The sequence below is a fragment of the Acinonyx jubatus genome, chromosome B2 (genome assembly GCF_027475565.1).
Source record: "Acinonyx jubatus isolate Ajub_Pintada_27869175 chromosome B2, VMU_Ajub_asm_v1.0, whole genome shotgun sequence".
NCBI classification, from domain to species: domain Eukaryota; kingdom Metazoa; phylum Chordata; class Mammalia; order Carnivora; family Felidae; genus Acinonyx; species Acinonyx jubatus.
Genome location: NC_069385.1, coordinates 82,287,409 through 82,308,872, shown reverse-complemented (window position 1 = coordinate 82,308,872; position 21,464 = coordinate 82,287,409). Strand labels below are relative to the sequence as shown.

Here is a 21,464-nt window from a genome sequence, read left to right as displayed (position 1 = left end):
AGTCACCCAGGTGCCCCTCAAGTACTTTTAGAATTAAAATCTTATTAACTAGAAGTGTTCTCTGAATTTCATTGAGAGACAAAGTACCAAAGCTCCAATGAGTTAACTATTTAGAATCCTTGAGGACACTGTAATGTTAGAACTCTGTGCTCTTCATGAAAACATTTGCACACATGCACACACACACATAATTCATATATACTGTTGGAGCATCACTGAGATTGTGCCACACTCTTGTGTAACTATGAATGCTCTTTGATGAAGACTGGATTATACAATATAACCTATGTGATGCTGAGATATTATTTAATACAATCTTCTTTAGAGAAGAGTCTAGACTGGTTTAATGAGACCATTTGTGCCCAAACTTCATATTAAAGCTAGTTAGTGAGCACTGTCAGGTCAAGAGAGGATTTGAAATATCTCTCAGAAGGAATGGCATATTTGGGCCACCTTTGGTAGCATGTGGCTAAAAATAGAAATACTCTTCTGAGGACCTGGATTTGGCCAAGGGGTCATCCTTTTTGCCCTCTGGACTGGGAACAAGCAGGAGTCTCTCACTGTTCTGAATTCACATGGGCTCCCAGGGCACAGAGCAAGCCTGGAGCTGAGTTTCAAACTTGGGGTGTGACAGATTTTCAGTATTGGGTACCTAGATGATTGTGAAATCTGAAAGGTTTTTAAAAGAGTAAAAAACATGTCTGTGGAAAATTGAATGTCTTTGGTAATGCACTTAGTCTTTTATTAGTGACATCAGCTATGGAAGCTGAAAGAGGAGACCAACCAATGGAAAATGCCATGAGGGACAAAACTCATGTGGGTGGTAGCCAATGTAGTTTCTCCTCATTTCATATCACAAGCCCCTCTCTTCCATGGCAGTGGACAGGCACACAACCTCTAACTTTAATAGGCACATGGAGGACACCAGACTACTGACGTTTGTTTAACAAAAAGATTTCGTTGATTCATTCATCAAAATAACACATAAGCAACTGTATGGGTGTAGGACAGTGTTAGGACCTGTGGAAAGTTAAAAGAAAAATATGGCCTATAGCATTATCCTCTACAAGTTTACCATTTCACTAGGCATATTTAAGTTCACATGAGATATTTAAATAAATTCTTTAGATGTATTAGTGAGAAGTCTTCTAATTTATCCTCAGCCACTGGATTAATTTTCCACGCCTCTCAGCCAGCATCCTCGGTAATACTTTATTACCTATGAGATGAAAATTCAAACTCTTTTTCCTGACATTCAAGGCTTTCCACAATCTGATAACAATCTGCTTGAACAATTTTATTTATTTTATATATATTTTTTCATTAAAATTTATTTTTTAACTCAACTACTGAATGGGCCCAAGTACAATGTCTTAAATTTTTTTAGTTTTTAATTCCAGTTAGTTAACATACAGTGTTATGATAGTTTCAGGTGTACAGTATAGTGATTCATACATCACCCTGTGCTCATCACAACAATTGCACTTGTTAATCCCCATCACCTATTTAACCTATTCCCCCACCCACCTCCCTCTGGTAACCATCGGTTTGTTCTTTATAATTAAGAGTCTTTTTCTTGATTTGCCTCTCTCTGTCTCTCTTTTTTTCCCTTTGTTTTGTTTCTTAAATTCCACAGTGTGAAATCATATGGTATTTGTCTTTCTCTGACTGCCTTATTTCACTTAGCATTATATTCTCTGGCTCTATCCATGTTGTTGCAAATGGCAGGATTCATTCTTTTTTATGACTGAGTAATATGCCATTGAACCACATCGTTATCCATTCATCAACTGATGGACACTTGAGCTGCTTCCATATCTTGGCTACTGTAAATAATGCTGCTATAAATATAGGGGTACATGTATCCCTTTGAATTAGTGTTTTTGTATTCTTTGGGTAAATACCCAATAGTGTGATTACTGGATTGTATGGTAGTTCTATTTTTCACTTCTTGAGGAAACTCTGTACTGTTCTCCAAAGTGGTTGCACCAGTCTATATTCCCACCAGTAGTGCACGAGTGTTCATTTTTCTCCACATCCTCACCAATACTGTTGATTCTCGTGTTATTGATTTTAGTCATTCTGACAGGTGTGAGGTGATATCTCATTGTTGTTTGGATTTGCATTTCCCTGACAGTAAGTGATGATGAACATTTTTTCACATGTCTGTTGGCCATCTGTATGTCTTCTATGGAGAAACGTCTGTTCATGTCTTCTCATTTTTAATTGGATTATTTGTTCTTTGGGTGTCAAGTTTTGTAAGTTTTTTACATATTTTGGATACTAACCCTTTATCAGTTATGTCATTTGCAAATATCTTCTCCCATTCTGTAGGTTACCTTTTAGCTTTGTTGATTGTTTTCTTTTCTGTGCAGAAGCTTTTTATTTTGATGTAGTCCCAGTAGTTTATTTCTGCTTTTGTTTTCCTGGTGCCAGGAGACATATCTAGAAAAAGGTTGCTATGCAGAATATCAAGGAGGTTACTAGCTGTGTTCTTTTCTAGGATTTTTATGGTTTCAGGTTTCACATTTAGCTCTTTAATCCATTTTGAATTTATTTTTGTGTATAGTGTAAGAAAGTGGTCCAGTTTCTTTTTTTGCATATTGCTGTCCAGTTTTCCCAACACCATTTGTTAAAGAGACTGTCCTTTTCCCACTGGATATTCTTTCCTGCTTTGTCAGAATTAATTGACCATATAGTTGTGCATTTATTTCTGGGTTTTATATTGATCCATGTGTTTATTTTTGTGCCAGTACCATACTGTTTTGATTACTACAGTTTTCTAATATAACTTGAAGTCCAGTATCGTGATGCCTCCAGCTTTGCTTTTCTTTTCCAAGATTGTTTTGGCTATTTGGGGTCTTTTGTGGTTCCATATAAATTTTAGGATTGTTTGTTCTAGCTCTGTGAAAAATGCTTGTGGTATTTTGATATGGATTGCATTAAATGTGTAAATTGCTTTGGGTAGCATCAACATTTTAACAATATTTGTTCTTCCAATCCATGAACATGGAATGTCTTTCCATATCTTTGTGTCTTCTTCAATTTCTTTCATCAGCATTCTTTAATTTTCAGAGTACAGATCTTTCACCTCTTTGGTTAGCTTTATCCCTAGATATCTTATTACTTTTGGTGCAGTCATAAATGGAATTGTTGCTGCTTAAACAATTTTAGTCTGTGTCATTTCTCCTTGCCCTGACTACCAGATAGCTTGCTAACTGTTGATGAGATACTACATTACTTGTGCTAGTCTCCTGACCGGAGAGACCTTCCTCACTGCTCCCCATGCTCACTTCCAGTACTAAAACATAAGGACACACACACACACACACACACACACCACATACACACATTTTTTTACTTCTTACTAATACCCTATGGTTCATTTAACATAATATTTCCTCTGATTATTTAGGGTAGAAACCTTTGCCTCTTTCTAATCTCTTGGAGCAGTGAATAATATCTGAATTTCTCATTTAGTACCTATGTCATACCCACCTAGTCTTTTTATATGCTAATCTTGTCACCCCACATATAATCTCCTTGAATCCAGTATGATTCTCATAGTTTGTTAACTCTCCCAAAGTAAAAAAAATAATGTGGTCATTTATGCACAAAACTCTCTGTGAATATACATGATTAGCAGTCACATCCTTTGCAACCTGTCCTGGCTTATCATTTTGCTCCATTCTATAAATCTGCCATCTTCAAGTACACACTATTTTGTTGTACTTATTTGCATTATATATTTCTTGAAGGCAGGAACCATGTCTTATTCATCTTAGAATCTTTGGTACATACCCCAATGCCTGGCACATCAGAGGATTTTAGTAAAATGTTTGCTGAGCCAAAGAATGAGTGATAGATGTGGGTGGTAAAAAAGGTAAGAGGAGGATTTGATGAATATAAAATGAAATGTTCAGGGGATATTTACTGCAGAAAGGGGGACATATATTAGATTTTGAAGAATATGAGACATAAGTAATACAAGAAAAGAGACAGTGAACTAGAGTTGTCTTTGAAATTTTATAGTGAATATATTTAATCTCAATAATTTTTTTCAACAGCACTTTTCACTGTTCATGGAATAGTATTTTGGAGAAAAATGGAACAATTTAATTCTTTGTTTAGAGCAATAGTTCCAGCAAATCTGCAGCCATCTGGCCTACAGGCCAGCAGGGTTCTCATCCCTGAATTTTCATGTAGAGCTGGTGAGACTGAACTTCTTGCCCTCACTATCTGGGCTTTGACCTTGCAGAGAGGTTCACAGGGAGGTAAGGGCCAGCAAAGTTTCTCAGACCACAGGGAAGTATGTGTCACCCCCGGACTGCCCCCTGCTGAACTTGCTGCCCACAGTGTGCTGCCATGATGCTGACACTCCTGGGGAAAGAAGGCAGTGTTTCTTGGCTTCAACATCAAGTGTCTGGCTCAAAGATTTTGAAGTGATTAAAATGTCCCCCTTTTCTGGGACACCTGGGTGGCTCATTTGGTTGAGCATCAGACTCTGGCTCAGGTAATGATCCCATGGTTTGTGGGTTCGAGCTCCATGTCAGGCTCTGTGCTGACAGCTCTGAGCCTGGTGCCTGCTTTGGATTCTATGTCTCTCTCTCTCTCTGCCCCTCCTCCACTGGTGCTCTGTCTCTGTCTCAAAAATAAATAAAACACTAAATTTTTTTTTAAAAAATGTCCCCCTTTTCTGACAACCAACAATTAATTCTGTAACATATCCTCTCTTCCTGCATTCCTTTCACACAAAGAGAACAGTGGCCAGTGCTTCTCTTTGCCTGTGAATACCATTTACTTTTCCCCATTTAACATGCAGGATTTCAACCATTTTGATATTTATCTGACCCATTTATGCTGGCCATGCCTGGAAGCAAAACTTCTACCCTTAGTGTCAGCATGAGATTACCCTTTGGTGAAGGAGCTTGACTGATTGGATGATTGATTGACTGATAGGTTTACCCATTCATTTATTCTAATGCTTGGGGAGTACTTGCTATATATGCAGTTCTGTTAGGTACTGGGGAGAAAAGGGCCCCTACCCTCCTGGAGTTTATAACTACGTTGCTTTTTATAATTCCTCTCAACTTATTCTAGGTTTCAATCTGGTTTTTCCCCTCAGTCCCTAGAAGAAGTGAGAATACTGAATAGAACAAAGTCACTGACTCTTACTTGGCGTGATAAAAATGCAGCACTAATAATATGGAATGGCCAGTTCGTCCATTCTCTTTTCTTGTTTTACCAATAAAACAAAAACAGGCATGTGAAGAGCTAGATTGACTCTCAGAACTTCTTACTGTTGTAGGCATGATGGTGTCATTGAGGAATGTGTCACCAAGAGTGAGAGGGAAGGGTCCAAGCGAGACACTGGAGACATCTGTGGAAATTAAAAAAAATTACGGGCACAGAATGAGATTGGAGAAGTTTACATAAGAACAAAGTCAAAATTTCATATACTCTTTCTGTAATTCTCGAATTTACAGATATGAGCTGCATTCTTAACTCATTTAAGATTACATAAATATGTTCTTGAGAAAAAAACAACTCATACTTTTGGTCCCAGTTGAATTCTCCATTCTCATCTAGGACCCAAGTTTGGTGCTATTCTAGATACGTTTCAGTTAAATGGTTTGCCAATGAGATCTGGTTAATTTTTCTTTTTGTGACTATATAAAGGATGCTTATCTTGAATTTATTTGTTTGAAAATATTGGCGATGATTGTCTCCAAGTTGTAAGATAATGGGTGATTTCACTTTACCTTTATTCTTTTCTAAGTTTTCCAAGATTTATACAATGAACCTAAATTATTTTATACATTTAGAAATATCAGTTATTTTATTTTTATTTTATTTTTTTTTAATTTTTTTTTTCAACGTTTTTTATTTATTTTTGGGACAGAGAGAGACAGAGCATGAACGGGGGAGGGGCAGAGAGAGAGGGAGATACAGAATCGGAAACAGGCTCCAGGCTCCGAGCCATCAGCCCAGAGCCTGACGCGGGGCTCGAACTCACGGACCGCGAGATCGTGACCTGGCTGAAGTCGGACGCTTAACCGACTGCACCACCCAGGCGCCCCAATATCAGTTATTTTTAAGAAAGCATATTATAAATTTTGTCAACTTCAATTAAGGATTGCTTTTTAACTAATATACTTCCATGATAATTTTTTCCCTTCCCTCTCTTTCATGATAATCAGGAACAGGTGAATGAGGAGGTCTAAGCTTACCTGGAGAAAACACAGGGGTTTCACCAGGTGCTCCTAATGTCTTCTCTGTAGAGATTTCATCTTTTCTATTAGCACAATAGGAAAGAGAAAAGAGATGGTGAAAAGGAGCTTGATGACAATAGGGGAAATTTATTTACTTTTCCTATACTCAATAGACTTAAAATTAGAGGAAAACCCTTTAAAACTGGGTTTGCCTATTTTTTCAATATAGAAGTAATCTTCAAATATATTTCCATTGAAGACAAACTCAAACAACCCCTGAAAATGGTTATGTTTGGCTCCAGGGCTTTCCCATAAGCGTTTTTCATGTGGTTCTGGGGAGCACTTTCATTGTGGGCAAAACTGGTCTTTGGGCTTGATGTTTTATAGTCTCATTGTGCTTATACTGTGTCCTTAACATCAAAGATAATTGCATGACATGATCTATGTATGACTGAATATTCTTGCTAAAATCTCAGATCCTCAAACCTGCAAAGCCAGGGAATGCTTAAGTTTATCTACTAGAGTAAGTCTTGTGGTTATAGCAATAGGAAAGAGAGAGATTTCTGGATAGTGCAGATATATTAAATCCTATTCTGGACACAACCATTGCCTGCAAGAGTTATGGGTAGCTTTGCAGGCTATGCGGTGGCCATCTGGAAAATATCTAAGGGCAAGTCCAAGGGCATGGTTATAAAGCTGTCTGCATATGATGTTGGCTCATTCTAGCAAACTCTATGTAGAAAGGAATAGCAGTAGTGATATCTTTTTAAGCTCACTGAAAGACTTGTTACTATTAGCTATTAGGTTTTAATAGCTCGTGTCTATGTTAGTACAATGTACTCATAGTTGACCAATATATCTGATTCAATTTTCTGTGGCTCATGTTGATGGGAAGACCAAAGGGAATGGATAGGTGCTATGCTGTTATAGAAACATCTAGATTGGCTGTAGATAATGAGACCATCTACATATTTCTAATATACTCAATTCTGCCAAAGTGCTAATAGGGATGGTATACAAAGTACCATCTGTTGGCCTGGCATGGCTCTGACCAGTCAGAATAGATGTAAACATGGAGGACTATATTGGTGCACACAGGCTAAATATAAATTCAGACTCTTTAGGAATTAGGTATTCTTGTTCTTCTCTGCTGGTATTGTGCTATGTGCTTCAGAAATAGTTTGTATGGATATCATATTTATAAAGATTTCATATCAAACATTAGAGCATTTGTGATTTAGACAATTTTCCTTTTTTTCCACTTTATAGGTCTCGTTTATAGAAAGATCTTTCCTACTATTATAAATTTGGTATCCTTGTTTTACCTTGCTGTTAAAAAGAAAATAACCAAGAATAGTTATTAAAGTGCTGGCTATTGCATTAGTTACAAGTCAACAGCCCACTTTGTGCAGGACCCTGTGTCAGATGTTATTTCCTTATCCTCTGCCACTGGGTATGATTCTGCCACAACAATGGCAATCTAGACCATCACTCAAAAGCTATAATTTGGGAAGCTGGGACATTGGATTCTTCCACTGGCTTTTATTTTAAAGTAATTTGAAACTGGCAGATTTATGGGCTACTCAGATGAGAAAATTTTCTGTTTTGTCTTCCTGGAAAGGTTGAAAATAAGAAACAGCTTGCTTGCCTCCTCTCTTAACAACTTGGTAATCATAGCTAATGTACAATGTTTGTCTCTTGCTCCTTAGCAATTCTCTCTAGCAATGTTGGTAGATGCAGGAGTGGATGGGATGATTCCATTTCTTTCTCTTTCTGTCTCGGGTAGCTGTTTCCTATAATTTTTTTTTTAATTTTTTTTAACGTTTATTTATTTTTGAGACAGAGAGAGACAGAGCATGAATAGGGGAGGGTCAGAGAGAGAGGGAAACACAGAATCTGAAACAGGCTCCAGGCTCTGAGCTGTCAGCACAGAGCCCGACGCGGGGCTTGAACTCACAGACTGTGAGATCATGACCTGAGCTGAAGTCAGACGCTTAACCGACTGAGCCACCCAGGCACCCCTTAATGTTTTTCTATCAAGTCTTGGTACATTCTGTTGTATTTTTTCTTATGGGTGGATGACCTCTGCTTTACTTTCTTTTTCTTTTTTTGAAAATTGGAGGAGTAAGTATCATACTATATTTATTTATTTAAAAAAATTTTAATGTTTATTTATTTTGAGGGAGAGAGTGGGGAGAGGGGAAGAGAGAGGAGAGAGAGAATCCCAAGCAGTCTCTGTGCTGTCAGTACAGGGCCCAATGCAGGGCTCGATCCCATAAATTGTGAGATTATGATCTGAGCTGAAACCAAGAGTCAGATGCTCAACTAACTGAGCCACCCAGGTGCTCCAGTATCATCCTATATTTAAATAAGAAGAGTGAATATCTCTGTGTCTTGTGAACAAAGTTAACACTCTAGTACTAAGATTTTCTTCAATCACATTATTCCTTCTGGTATCAACTTTGTAAAATTTCTAAAGAATGGCTCAGTAGACATATCAATTAACAAAACACATGAGGACTTTGCTCAGGTCTGTGGTGGTGGGTGGAGAGACATAAAACAGTCTCTGCCCTTGAGGAGTTCAAACTCGTAGAGGAAAATAGAGTAAAGCAAGGAAGTGTTAAATAAAAATGTAGGTGCCAAGGGGTGCCTGGGTGCTCAGTTGGTTAAGCGTCTGACTTCGGCTCAGGTCATGATCTCATGGTTCCACGGGTTTGAATCCTGCGTCAGGCTCCGTCCTGATAGTTAAGAGCCTGGAGTCTGCTTCAGATTCTGCATCTCCCTCTCTCTCTGCCCCTCCCCTGCTTGTACTCTGTATCTTTCTCTCTCAAAAATAAATAAACATTAAAAAAATGTAAGTGCCAAACACAGTGCAAAATTCAAAGCAGGGAGATATTGCTGCAGGCTCAAATAGGCTGTTAAGACATCATGGGGTCCATGGAGGAATCCACTAAGAGCTTGAAAGGAGAGTAGGATTTGGATAGGTAAAGTGGAAAAGGCAGGATCTTCCGGGCAAGAGGGAAAGGCTAGGGGCCAGAATCCAGCATGAGTAAGGTATGGTCTGTATGCAGTGAGGAAGGGCATGGTAGCAGCAGTGGGATCATAGGTAATGGAGGCAAAGTTGGAAAGCTCAGGGGTTGAAATGCCTCAATTGATTAGTTTGGACTCTGTTTCCATGAAGGTCCTGGCAGGAAACAGATGGCTCACTCATTGTGGGGTAATTTGAACAAAATTTAAAAAAGGATTATTTGCAGACTGCCTAGGTGGCTCTCAGTTGGTTAAGCGTCCGACTCCGGCTCAGGTCATGATCTCGTTACTCCAGGGTTTGAGCCCCGTGTCGGGCTCTGTGCTGACAGCTCAGAGCCTGGAGCCTGCTTCGGATTCTGTGTCTCCCTCTCTCTCTGCCCCTCCCCCGCTCATGCCCTGTCTGTCTCTCAAAAATAAGCATTAAAGAAATTAAAAAAAAAAAAAAAAGGATTACTTGCTAAGTTGTGGGAAGAGCATAAGAGTAATCATAAGGCCAAGTGCCATACCAGGGCTGGTAACAGTGGGATGCTCAAAACACCCCTAGCCCACGAGGGGTGAGAAGATGGAGCGGTTACCATCACAGAGACAGAGAAGCCTCTGTGGAAAGGCTGCCTGACAGGAGCTGAGATGAAGTTGAAGGAGGCTAATAGCCCTTGAAAACTTTGCAGGTTGGTGGTTGAGGGGAGGTGATAAATTCACTCACCTCATTCTGTCCTCACCTCTGATCTCCTGCTCCCCACCGACTATTCCCACCGAGGAGTCAAGGCAAGTGATGTCAGTGATTCCAGCCTCTCCACTCAGCTTTCTGTACACAGAGCATGAGTGGGATCGGTGGGGAGAGGATATTCAGAAGGGTAAGAGGAAGGTGTGGGAATCTTTTGAAAGTCATTGAACAGGCCTCAGTGTAAGAAAAGGAATTTTTCAGACTTATTAATCCAGCAGCCGTTATGCAAGTTAAAGAGGGGAAGAGGTTAGAGGCAGGGAAATCCATTAGGGAGATCAGATTTGACATTTTTCACAGTGTAAATTAGTAAGGTCCTGGAAGAGGTTGTTGGCAAAGGGAATAGAAATGAAGGAACAAATGTGAAAAGCATTATAAAGAATTGTCAGTAATTTATACAGCAAAATTTGTGTCTCTCTTAGTATTATCTTCAGATTTAGATTTCTAAATGTTATAAAATGTATGTGATTTGTGTTTAGAGTTTGTCTCTTTTCTTTAATCATTTTACTAATGTACTTTTCCTTGCCTTTTAAAAAATTTTGATTTTCTTATTTGATATTCAGTTCTTGTTGAGAGTATAGCTTAGTGAGTGCTTCAGTAATTTAGTTTGAGAAATACTAACGCTTTACAGAATACCAAATAAGACTTCAAAATTCAGGTTGTTCTCTGATTGTGTTAGTATTTCCCTGATGTAACTAATAGTTTATCATAAATTTAAAAATCAAACTATTTTTTAAAATGTTTATTTATTTATTTTTGAGAGAGAGAGAGAGAGAGAGAGAAGGAGCACAAGTAGGGGAGGGGCAGAGAGAGAGACGCAGACACAGAATCCGAAGTAGGCTCCAGGCTCCGATCTGTCAGCACAGAGCCCCACGTGGGGCTCGAACTCACGAACTGTGAGATCATGACCTGGGCCGAAGCTGGACGCTTAACCGACTGAGCCACCCAGGCACCCCAGAATCTAACTATTTTAATTGCTCTATATCCCCTAAGTGAAAACACACTTTAGATACTTAGCACATAGTAGTGAATCTGTTTTATCTGCAAACATAGTGCCAACACCTGTCTCAATCTTTAGGGCCTATCCATTTCCCCTTTAGATACTCATTTACCTTTAGCGCAATATATGCATAATTTTCTGTCAAAATAACCTACACAGACCTCAGTGGCTGACATAATATCATAGCTCAGTCTCCATTATATGATCTTTCAAAAGTCAAGAGCATGCAGCATTCTATTTTGGGTACTTACCTCTCGGGGAAGTGTCTCTGTTTTATTCTCTGCAGAAAGATAAAAAGTAATTTTACCAGGAGAAAAATGTCAACTGAAGAGCTAAAGTCTATTTTCATTCCCTTTTCCCTTTAACTTCACTTCAACCAGGCTGTATAATGTTATTTTGCAAGAATAAAATTCTTGTTGGCCTTATCAGGTATCTCTAAGCATTTCTTCAACTAATCTTTATGCCGGAAGCCAATTCAAAAGGGGCGGGGGGCTGGAGGACTGGGAGCTATCCAGGCCGTGTTCCAAATGTACAGCGTTTAGGCTCACCTGCTGAAGAAGATCTAGGTGCTCCTGGGAGTTGCTGAAATTTTTTCCAATCTCAAAGAGGCAGAAGGTCTCCTGCTGGCAGATGCTGACCCAGTTCTGGTATTCCCCTGGGTCAGGGATGCGGTCCAGAAAGATCCGATATGCTTCCCACACTGCTTCCTGACACACTGCAATGCAGTACCATTCATTAGGAGTAGAAAATGGCCACATCCTAAGATGATCCTTGTTTCCCAGCCCAAGCATAATCTTAGAACATGGAATATTCTTTCATGGCTTACGTGGATATGCTAATTTATAGGCCATAGAAATCAAGTCATTTAACAAATATTTATTGAGCCCCTATATATGTTATGGAGAAAAATAAAAGAAGGAAGATAGGGAATAGAGTACGTATGTAGGTTGTAGTTTAAAATAGGACAGCTGAGGAAGGCCTCACTATAAAGGTGACTTCTGAGCAGTTTGGAGAAGGCCTCAAGGCTAGAGAATGCTCTGAGCATTGAAAGAACAGCAAAGAGGGCAGTGTGGCCAGAGCAAGGATAAGAGTAAAGGAAGATGAAGACAGAAAGATGTGGTGAAGGGAGCAGGGATGGCATAGGGCTTTGTGGACCAGTAACTTCCAAACTGGGGCAAAGGTACCTGGCTATATTTAAAGACTTTCCAAGGGGTAAACAGACACACAAACAATTTAAAGAGAATCAATTTCTAGGTCTCATTTTTTCCTATCATGCTCTCCTAAAGCCGGTCTGCCTAAGGATACACCTTTCCTTTTCCCTTTGGTCAGCATCCTCCCCCATTCATCCATCCCTAACTTACTGTGGCACAGTGCCTCTCGGTCATCACACAAAGGGACGACATGAAATAATAGTGTTGAGATTAAGAAAGCAAGTGAACTGAGCTGAACATGTTTTTGCAACAGGGTGGTTTCTGATTCTTTGCTTTCAACACATTACAAGTCCTAATGGAGTTGACAGCTGACAAGCCATTAAAAATGACAGATCATGATGTGATTGTTAGCATATAATGCTAAAGGAACTTAAAGAATAAAGATATTACTATAACAAAACTCCATCTATTTCTATCTACTTATTTTACGTAACAAGTTTTCTCTGCATTTAAGTGAAACTAAGGAAAAGAATAGAAATAAAATTGATCCTAAATCCCGTCTCATTTTAGCAACACATAATATGAATAATAAGTAATGGTACACGAACTAATAGAGGAACAACACCAAAGTAACTCCATCTAAACAGAGGCTGAAGCTAATGAAGCTTTAGCTATAGGCCCTTCATTTAAACTGGCCTCTTCCCCAAGTCTTTGTATTTATAAACATTCCCCTAATTTTGTATTTATAAACATTAGTACTCACAAAAACCTATATCTGATCTTATATCTGCCAATATAAATTTACTTAAAATTTTTTGTTAAATTTGTATCTATTTGGGGGCACCTGGGTGGCTCAGTCAGTTAAGTGTCCAACTCTTGGTTTTGGCTCAGGTCATGATTCCGTGGTTTGTGAGATCAAGCCCTGCATCAGGCTCTGTGCTGATGGCATGGAGCCTGCTTGGGATTCTCTCTCTCCCTCTCTCTTTTCCCCTTCCCTGATCATGGTCTCTCTCTCTCTCTCTCTCTCTCTCTCTCTTTCTCTTTCTCTCAAATAAATAAATTTAAAAAAAGGCCTTAAAAGTTTGTATCTATTTGTTTTAATCAATTATATATTAAGAGTAATTATAAATGCAATTGAATCCAAAAGAAATTTCTTTGGAAACATAAAGCCTACAACAATAAGAAAAAATAAAATCTGTAATTTAAATTTATATACATATTTTTGTTACTGAGAAGTATGTTAGAGTAGCTAATGACAGACTTTCAAGCATAAAATAAATTACATTAAGATAAGACTGAAGTGGGGAGTGGAGTAGAAATGTAGGTGTGTGGAGAAAAAGGATCCACGTTGCATTTCCTACTGTTAAGAAGAGTACATGAAGGCATGTACTTGTTGAGTCTTTGATGGTAACAATTGAGTGGCTATGGTAGATTCTACTGGATGCATAAAAATTCTCTAGTTTTTGTTTTATTTTCAGTATCGATACTTACAACTCATCAAAAGTTACATCTTATCCAATTATTTAAACTTACAATGAAAAGCTTTGGATGTTAACTGAAACCCATGTAAAGAGGTGCATCATTTAAAAATTATTTTACAGGATTAAGTGAAGGAAAAATAGTTAGATGACATCTTTCATAAGCAATTATAATATGTTGATTTTACTTCAGTAGGAATGGGAAGCAATTGGAAGCTTTAGGGCAGAAGCTGACATCATCTGACTTTCTAAAGAAACTGCCTGCCTGCTGAGAGAAGGGCTGGGGGGAAGGAACACAGTGAGAGAAGACCAGTTTGGAAACTCTTACTCCTATGCTTTATTTCCCTTCACTCCCCATTTTTATATGTCTGGAGTTTTCTTAACTTTCTGTTTTAACAGGCAAAGAGAATTCCTGACCAAAAGAAGCTCAGATCATCTACCAGCAGCAACCTCACCAGAACCCACAAAGCCAGGAGTGGGTGCTGTCCCCACCAACCCAAATGTGTCATTGAGTTTTCCACATCTGGGGAAGTGACAGGGGTCAGCACACCTGGAGAGCAAGCCAATAGCCTCACCAGGAGAACCCACGTTTGTGAATGTTATCTCTCTCTCCTGTCAGGCAAGGACTGGAGGGTTGTAATGCCTCTCCCAATACCAGCCATCATGCAGTCTTTTGATCTTCACCTCTACTCAAGAGTCTACATATCACACAAAAAGGAAACAACACTTGAATATTTTGAGACTTGCCCAAACCTTAAGAGTTGTGTGTCCAGTCCAAGCAAACCAGTTGTCCTTGCTACCCTTCTCATCTGTTTACTCCACACTCTCTTTTGGAGGTGTTACACTGATCTTCCATCTCTACCCAATGCACCTGCTAATTTAGTTCAAAACACATTTAATTGCCAGAGATAGAGGATTTCCATGTATATAAGATCAACTAGCGCTGCCTTTCGGGTCTTAGTGTTGGTGACTTTCACTGATAATATCTGTGTGTGGAACATCTGGAAGAACATAATATGATAATCCTTCTATTTACTAGTCTGACATGTCTGCGGGCATGTTGCTTTTGGTCTCAGATTAAGTCTTCCTTTTATTTCAGTCCAGTTTAAGGTTTGTTTTTGGTGCCTGTATCTTCCTAGCTCTGCTCCTTTCTCTGCTGCCCCTTCTCCTACTTCAGGGACACACAAGACCCCCATCCCCATTAAAATCCACTTTTCACAAAGGCTCTGAGAGAACTGTCTACTCGAAGCACAAATACCTGAAGCTGTTTAAGGAATTATTTCCCGAAGAGGAGAGATCACAGTCAACACCACAAAAATATAAAAAGCTATAAGAGAATATTATAAAAAAATTATATGCCAACAAATTGGGCAATCTGGAAGAAATGGACAAATTCCTAGAAACATGTGAACTACTAAAACTGAAACAGGAAGAAATAGAAAACTTGAAAAGACCAATAACCAGCAAAGAAATGGAGTCAGTAATCAAAAATCTCCCAACAAACAGAAGTCCAGGGCTAGAGAGCTTCCCAGGAGAATTCTACCAAACATTTAAAGAAGAGTTCATTCTTTTCAAACTGTTCCAAAAAACAGAAATGGAAGGAAAACTTCCCAACTCATTCTACAAGGTCAGCATTACCTTAATTCCAAAACCAGACAAAGACCCCACTAAAAAAAAAGATCTACAGGTCACTATCCCCAATGAACACGGATGCAAAAATTGTCAATAAAATATTAGCAAATCAAATTCAACAGTACATTAAAAGAAACATTCACCACAATCAAGTGGGATTTATTCCTTGGTTACAAAGGTGGTTCAATATTTGCAAATCAATCAATGTGATACACCACATTAATAAATACATATGATCCTCTCAATAGATACAGAAAAAGCATTTGGCAAAATACAGCATCTATTCTTGATAAAAACCCTCAATAAAGTACGGATAGAGGGAACATACATTAACATCATAAAGGCCATACATGAAAGGACCACAGTTAGTATAATCCTCAATAGGGAAAAACTGACAGCTTTTCCTCCTTGGTCAGGAACAAGACAGGGATGTTGACTCTCATCACTGTTATTTAACATAGTACTGGAAGTCCTAGCCTCAGCAACCAGACAATAAAAATAAATAAAAGGCATCCCAATTGGCAAGGAAGAAGTAAAACTTTCACTATTTGCAGAGGACATGTAGAAAATCCAAAAGACTCTACCAAAAAATTGCTAGAACTGATACACAAATTCAGTAAAGTCACAGGATACAAAATCAATGTACAGAAATCTGTTGAATTTCTATACACCAATAATGAAGCAGCAGAAAGATAAAGGAATCAATCCCATTTATAACTGTACCCCAAACCATAAGATATCTAGGAATAAACTAATCAAAGAAGTAATAAATTTGTACTCTGAAAACTAGAAAACACTTATGAAAGAAATTGAAGATGACACAAAGAAATGGAAAGACTTGCATGGATTATAAGAACAAATATTGTTACAAAGTCTATAGTTCTCATTGACAAAACAGGAAAGAATATCCAATGGAATGACTGTCTCTTCAGCAAATGGTGTCAGGAAAACTGGACAGCAACATGCAGAAAAATGAATCTGGACCATTTGCTTACACCATACACAAAGATAAACTCAAAATTGATGAAAGACCTAAATGTGAGACAGGAAACCACCAAAATCCTAGAGAAGAAAATAGGCAGCAACCTCTTTGACTTTGGCCATAGCAACTTCTTACTAGACATGTCTCCAGAGGCAAGGGAACTGAAAGCAAAAATGAACTATTGGGACCTCATCAAGATAAGAAGAAGGAAACAAACAGCAAAACTAAAAGGCAACTGACAGGATGGGAGAATATATTTGCAAATGATATATCTGAAAAAGGGTTAGTATCCAAAATCTATAAAGAACTTAGCAAACTCAACACCCAAAAAACAAATAATCTAGTTAAGAAATATATACTGGAATATTACTCAGTCATAAAAAAGAATGAGATCTTGCCATTTGCAATGATGTGGATGGAGCTAGAGTGTATTATGCTAAGTGAAATTAAGTCAGAGAAGGACAAATACCATATGATTTCGTTCATACGTGGAATTTAAGAAATGAAACAGGTGAACATATGGAAAAACAGAGAGAGAAGGAAACCATAAAACAAACTCTTTAAAAAAATTTTTTTAATGTTTCACTTATTTTTGAGAGAGAGAGAGAGAGTGCAACGGAGTGCTAGCTGGGGAGGGGCAGAGAGAGAGGGAGACATAGAGTCTGAAGCAGGCTCCAGGCTTTGAGCTGTCAGCACAGAGCCCAATGTGGGGCTTGAACCCAGGAACCATAAGAGAAGAAGTCAGATGCTTAACTGACTGAGCCACCCAGGTGCCCCAACAAACTCTTAATCGTAGAGAACAAATCGAAATTTGCTGGAGGGGAAGTGGGTGGGGGATGGGTTAAATGGATGATGGGTATTAAGGAGAATACTTGTTGTGATGAGTACTGGGTGTTATATGTAAGTGATGAATCACTAAATTCTACTCCTGAAACTAATATCACATCATATACTAACTAATTGTAGTTTAAATAAAAACTTGAACTAAAAAAGAAAAAAAAATAATTTCCCTGAGGCATTGTAGTTTATAGTGATTAAAAAGTTAAGGATGAAACAGGGACCAGTAGCTTTTCTTTAGACTTTTTGAGGAGCAGGGTTTTTTTGTGACTGCTTTGATGTCATTTTTCTGGCCTCTTGGAAGTTCAAGCACAAAGGAGGAGGTGCAGAATCCTTCTGTGACTGGGAGAACAGAAGCACAGTGCATGCCCTACTAGGAAAGCCCCTTATCCTTACCAAGGGAGCATAAGAAGAACCCCTTGAAGGTTGAAGCATTTAAGGATCTCAGGGCTGGGAGGAGTCTGCAAACTTCTGAAAGCTAGATTTTTCTAACCCTTTAACTTAGTTGTTAAGTTATTTAACTTACTGCATCATCCTTCCTTGAATCTACCAGAAGAGATTTCCAAAGGGATTCTAGGCAAATCCAGAACCTTGCCTCCCTAGCCTTCCCACAGTTGCTGGCCAATGCCTGAAATCTGGCCACAGAGTCTCAGTCTTTCTCTTGAATCGCATATGGTAGGCTGTTTGGCGATGTGGGAAGAACCCTAGGGAACATGTGTCCTGGAGGCCAGGCATGCCCTGGGATAATTATGTACATTTGGAAAGATCAGGTTAGACCAATGGTATGTAAAAACGTCCACCACAGGGTTGGGTATGCATTAGATGGAGAGATAACACACTGGAGTAGGAGTCAATGCTGGGTTCTAACTTTGCTCTGCCACCAATGATGGCTCTGACTGAGCATGTCACCTCACTTTTCAAATGTGTACAATGGGGGTGTTGGCTAGATATTCTCTAGACCAGTGCTTCTAAAACCTTAGAGTGAAAATGAATTACCTGGGAATCTTATTAAAATACAGATTCTGGACGTGGATATGGTGGGGTGAAAGTAGGTCTGTATTTCTAACAAGTAGCCAGATGCTTGTGATACGGCTGATCTATGGATGACAAATGGAGAAGGAAGAACTAGGATTCTATCTTAAACTTTCTCTAAGGCATAAATTAATGTGGAAGGAAGATCTAGCTTTTGTGGTTGGGAGAGGTAGAGAGAGAGAGAAGAAGAGAAAGAAGAAGAAAAGGAAAAAGAAGGGAAGGAAGAGGAAGAGGAGGAGGAGGATAATGGAGACAGGGAGGTGTAAAGGGAAGAGGAAGACGGGGAGGCAGAGGATGGAGAGGGGGAAGAGGGAGATACGGAGAGGGGGAAGAGGGAGATACAGAGAGGGGTAGGCGGTTTGAAGGGAGGAAATCAAAAGCAGGGAGTTTGCCTGGGTAGGAGCCCAGGATTCCCCTGGGAGACTACCAGAAACACTTGCGGTCTTGCATTTGTGCTTTGGGATGAGCATGTTTATGATTCTACCATGAGGCTCAGAACACGTTCATTTGTGGTGCTTTAAGTATTGGAAAAACAAATATCTCAATATTTCATTTGATTTGATGAATGTGGAAGCTTTCTCTCCTACGTTTGAAAGACGTCAAAAGATAATTTTGTAAAAGCAGCAACAAAAATGGTAAGCGGGTAACTCTGTCAAAGGAATACCACGTTGTAGCTAGGTCTTATTTCTTCTTTCTTTGTGAACCAATTTGTTAGACTGAAGAACCCATGCTGATGAATAGTAAAATTTCATACCACCCAGGGGCAGCCATAAAGATAATGGACTGCTGTTGCCACGGGGAGAAAAACAGTGGTTTGTTTCATCCAGGAAAGCAAAAATGCAAATGGCAAACCTAATCAAGAACGAAGAGTTAGGGATACAATTCAGAGTTAAAAACTTGGTTATAGCAATAAGTAGCCTATTTTCTAAATACCTGCGATGAATCCTATTTGTGAATGTCATAAAGAATTAGAAGTTACCTTAAAATAGCAGTATTGTGTCCATATTGAATGTGATGCATATACTATGTATTTTACTTCCATCCATGAACAAATAACATGAAATATACCAGTGCCATTATCTGATCAATGTGTAAACACATTCAAAATGAATGGTTTATACATGATTGTCTTTTCTTCGCATGCCCAATGGCCTATTTGCTTCCTGTGTCCATCAAAAAGCGTTTACTCAGAAACTGCTATGCAGAGGTGCTATGCTAGGACCTAAGCATAATAATATAGTGTACTTTATTTCCTATAATTGGAGTTCTCCTTCTGACTGTGATCCAGTACTTGTCATTTCTCTGTGGGTATGGCTTCTGTCAGAAAGCAAATATCTGTTCCACATAAAATGAGACATATGAGAAACATAAGGCTTGATATTTTTGAGACAGTTATACCTCCAAAACCCAGTAAAAACTCCCCAGACTAACTCAATCTTTGTACATTTTACAGATGTAAATACTCAAGAGTTTTGTAGGATGTTAGTATCATGAAATGGGTTCTCTGTTGTCATAATTTGTAATACATCACAGGCTAGAATTGAACCAGCATGCACTAGTTAATGGGCTTGAAATAGAGCAGGTTGACTGTGCTTTTTAGGAATGGAAACAATTATCTAATGTGATGAATGAAGGTGGACATCAGAAAATCTCCTCAACTTTCACATGGAAGATGAATTGAATTTAGGTTTCAGTTAGATATATATTTGCACTATTTGGAGCAACCTGGGGGATTTAATAGTATCTACTAAAGGTTCTTTTTTGTGTTCTGTTTTTCATTTAAAGAAGAAGCCATGGGGACTTTTTCATCTGTAGTAAGTGAATGACAAGGATAGCCACTGATGGCTGTGGTATGCTTGAAGTCCATCATGATTTCTGAGAAAGCCCCAAGAATTCTGTTATGCTGTCTTGGGGTGAAAACTGTACTTTAACTCTGCTGGAAATCACAGTCATTGTGTTGTAAATCCTGATAACATCCCTGCATTATATCTCAGTAACCACTGTTAATTTGTGACTCCTGTGCACTTTGGATGTGCCTCCAGGTTTCCAAACTTCAGCACTTTTTGCTGGGTCAGCAATAAACAACTTAAACTCAACAAGAAAGGAGAGAGCATCTGGATTGTAATGTTGCTTTTGAAAAATGAAATCCTAAGTCATAAATCAACTTGCTCAGATTCCTGATGTTGCAATCATTCTGTGCTTCTTACTTAACAACGATAACATTAAAATTCAATATTGGGCTTTGGCAAAAATAAAACAAAGTGGTAATACCCAGAGGCCAAGGCCCCCTGGTGACTCATTAAATGCCTTAATAGTTCTGGGTTGCACAAGACATCATTTTAAACATAAGAGCAGACATCTACCATAGTTTTGAATGTTTACTATTCATTACTCTCAGGTCACTTGACTGATTTCTGTAACTCTTGTGACTAAATGAGAGACTCTGGAAGTTTTGGGCTAAAGACAATGTATGACTGAATGAAAAGGAAGGGATAAAAAGAATGAGAGGCTAAACAGGTTTCATCTCTTTCCTTACCTCTCAATCTATAATAAGCTTGAAGACTGGCTAAAATCTGTTTCATGGATTCCTGTGGACAGACTTTAACCCCGGCTGGGAAAAATGTTGATCTTTTGGGTCGATGCTTGGCCAAATCGAATATTCGTTTCATGGTTGACACTTGGTACATTTTTGTAGTACTTTCAGTTGTTTTGATTCTTGGGGCATTGTCTACATCTTTAGTTTCAGAATGGTATGTTTTAATGGAGAGATCTGTAAAAGAAAAATTGATTCCTGGTGAATATATACATTGATATATGTGAAACATATGATAAATGAATGGAACAAACTAAAAGTTATAATCCTCTGGTTTATTCAAGTTCTACTTTGGAGCAACTGCCGAATTCCAGTGACAAGGCATTTTCATAAATAAGGGAATAGCATAATGAGCCGATCAAGTGTATTTAAAAAAAAAAAAACCAACATCTCAAATCATCTTGCCTTTAGGAACTGCCAAATATTGAAACCATTTCCCACACATCTCTAAAAATCACTCCCCACTTAGCACTCAAGCCTCCCGAGAGATGCCTCTTTTGATAGACATTATAATTCAAGTGGGGAAAGATAGCACATTGTGGTACCCAGAGGTACACTCTGGATGAGGAAGTGGAGAGCTTCTAAAAACCTAGGGGGAGAAATGCAACAAACAACCTTCCCAACTGTGAATGGCAGCACTAGGATTTCTGTGGGCGGGGCTCAGAGGGTGGCAATCTGGTAGCAATCTGGTGGAAAGTGAGTTGGGGCAAGGACACATCTTAGAGTCAACTTTACAGAGCAAGTTTGATATTTTATGGAGAGAGGTGAGAGGAATGAAAGGGAGTATGAAGAGATCAGG

General features: G+C 38.7%; 1 protein-coding gene across 2 annotated transcripts in view; it reads right to left on the bottom strand.

The window, feature by feature from the left end:
• The window catches only part of IMPG1 (interphotoreceptor matrix proteoglycan 1), a 132,103-nt gene that overhangs the window by 86,067 nt on the left and 24,572 nt on the right, over positions 1–21,464 (bottom strand). The window contains exons 2-6 of one of the 2 annotated variants that reach the window (XM_053222556.1): positions 20,609–20,842; positions 11,509–11,675; positions 11,212–11,240; positions 6,231–6,295; positions 5,301–5,380 (exon numbers count right to left, since the gene is read on the bottom strand). In XM_053222556.1, the coding sequence (XP_053078531.1) occupies positions 5,301–5,380; positions 6,231–6,295; positions 11,212–11,240; positions 11,509–11,675; positions 20,609–20,842 (575 nt within the window). The remainder of the gene's footprint in view (positions 1–5,300; positions 5,381–6,230; positions 6,296–11,211; positions 11,241–11,508; positions 11,676–20,608; positions 20,843–21,464) is intronic. The other variant, XM_053222557.1, reaches the window with a different exon arrangement.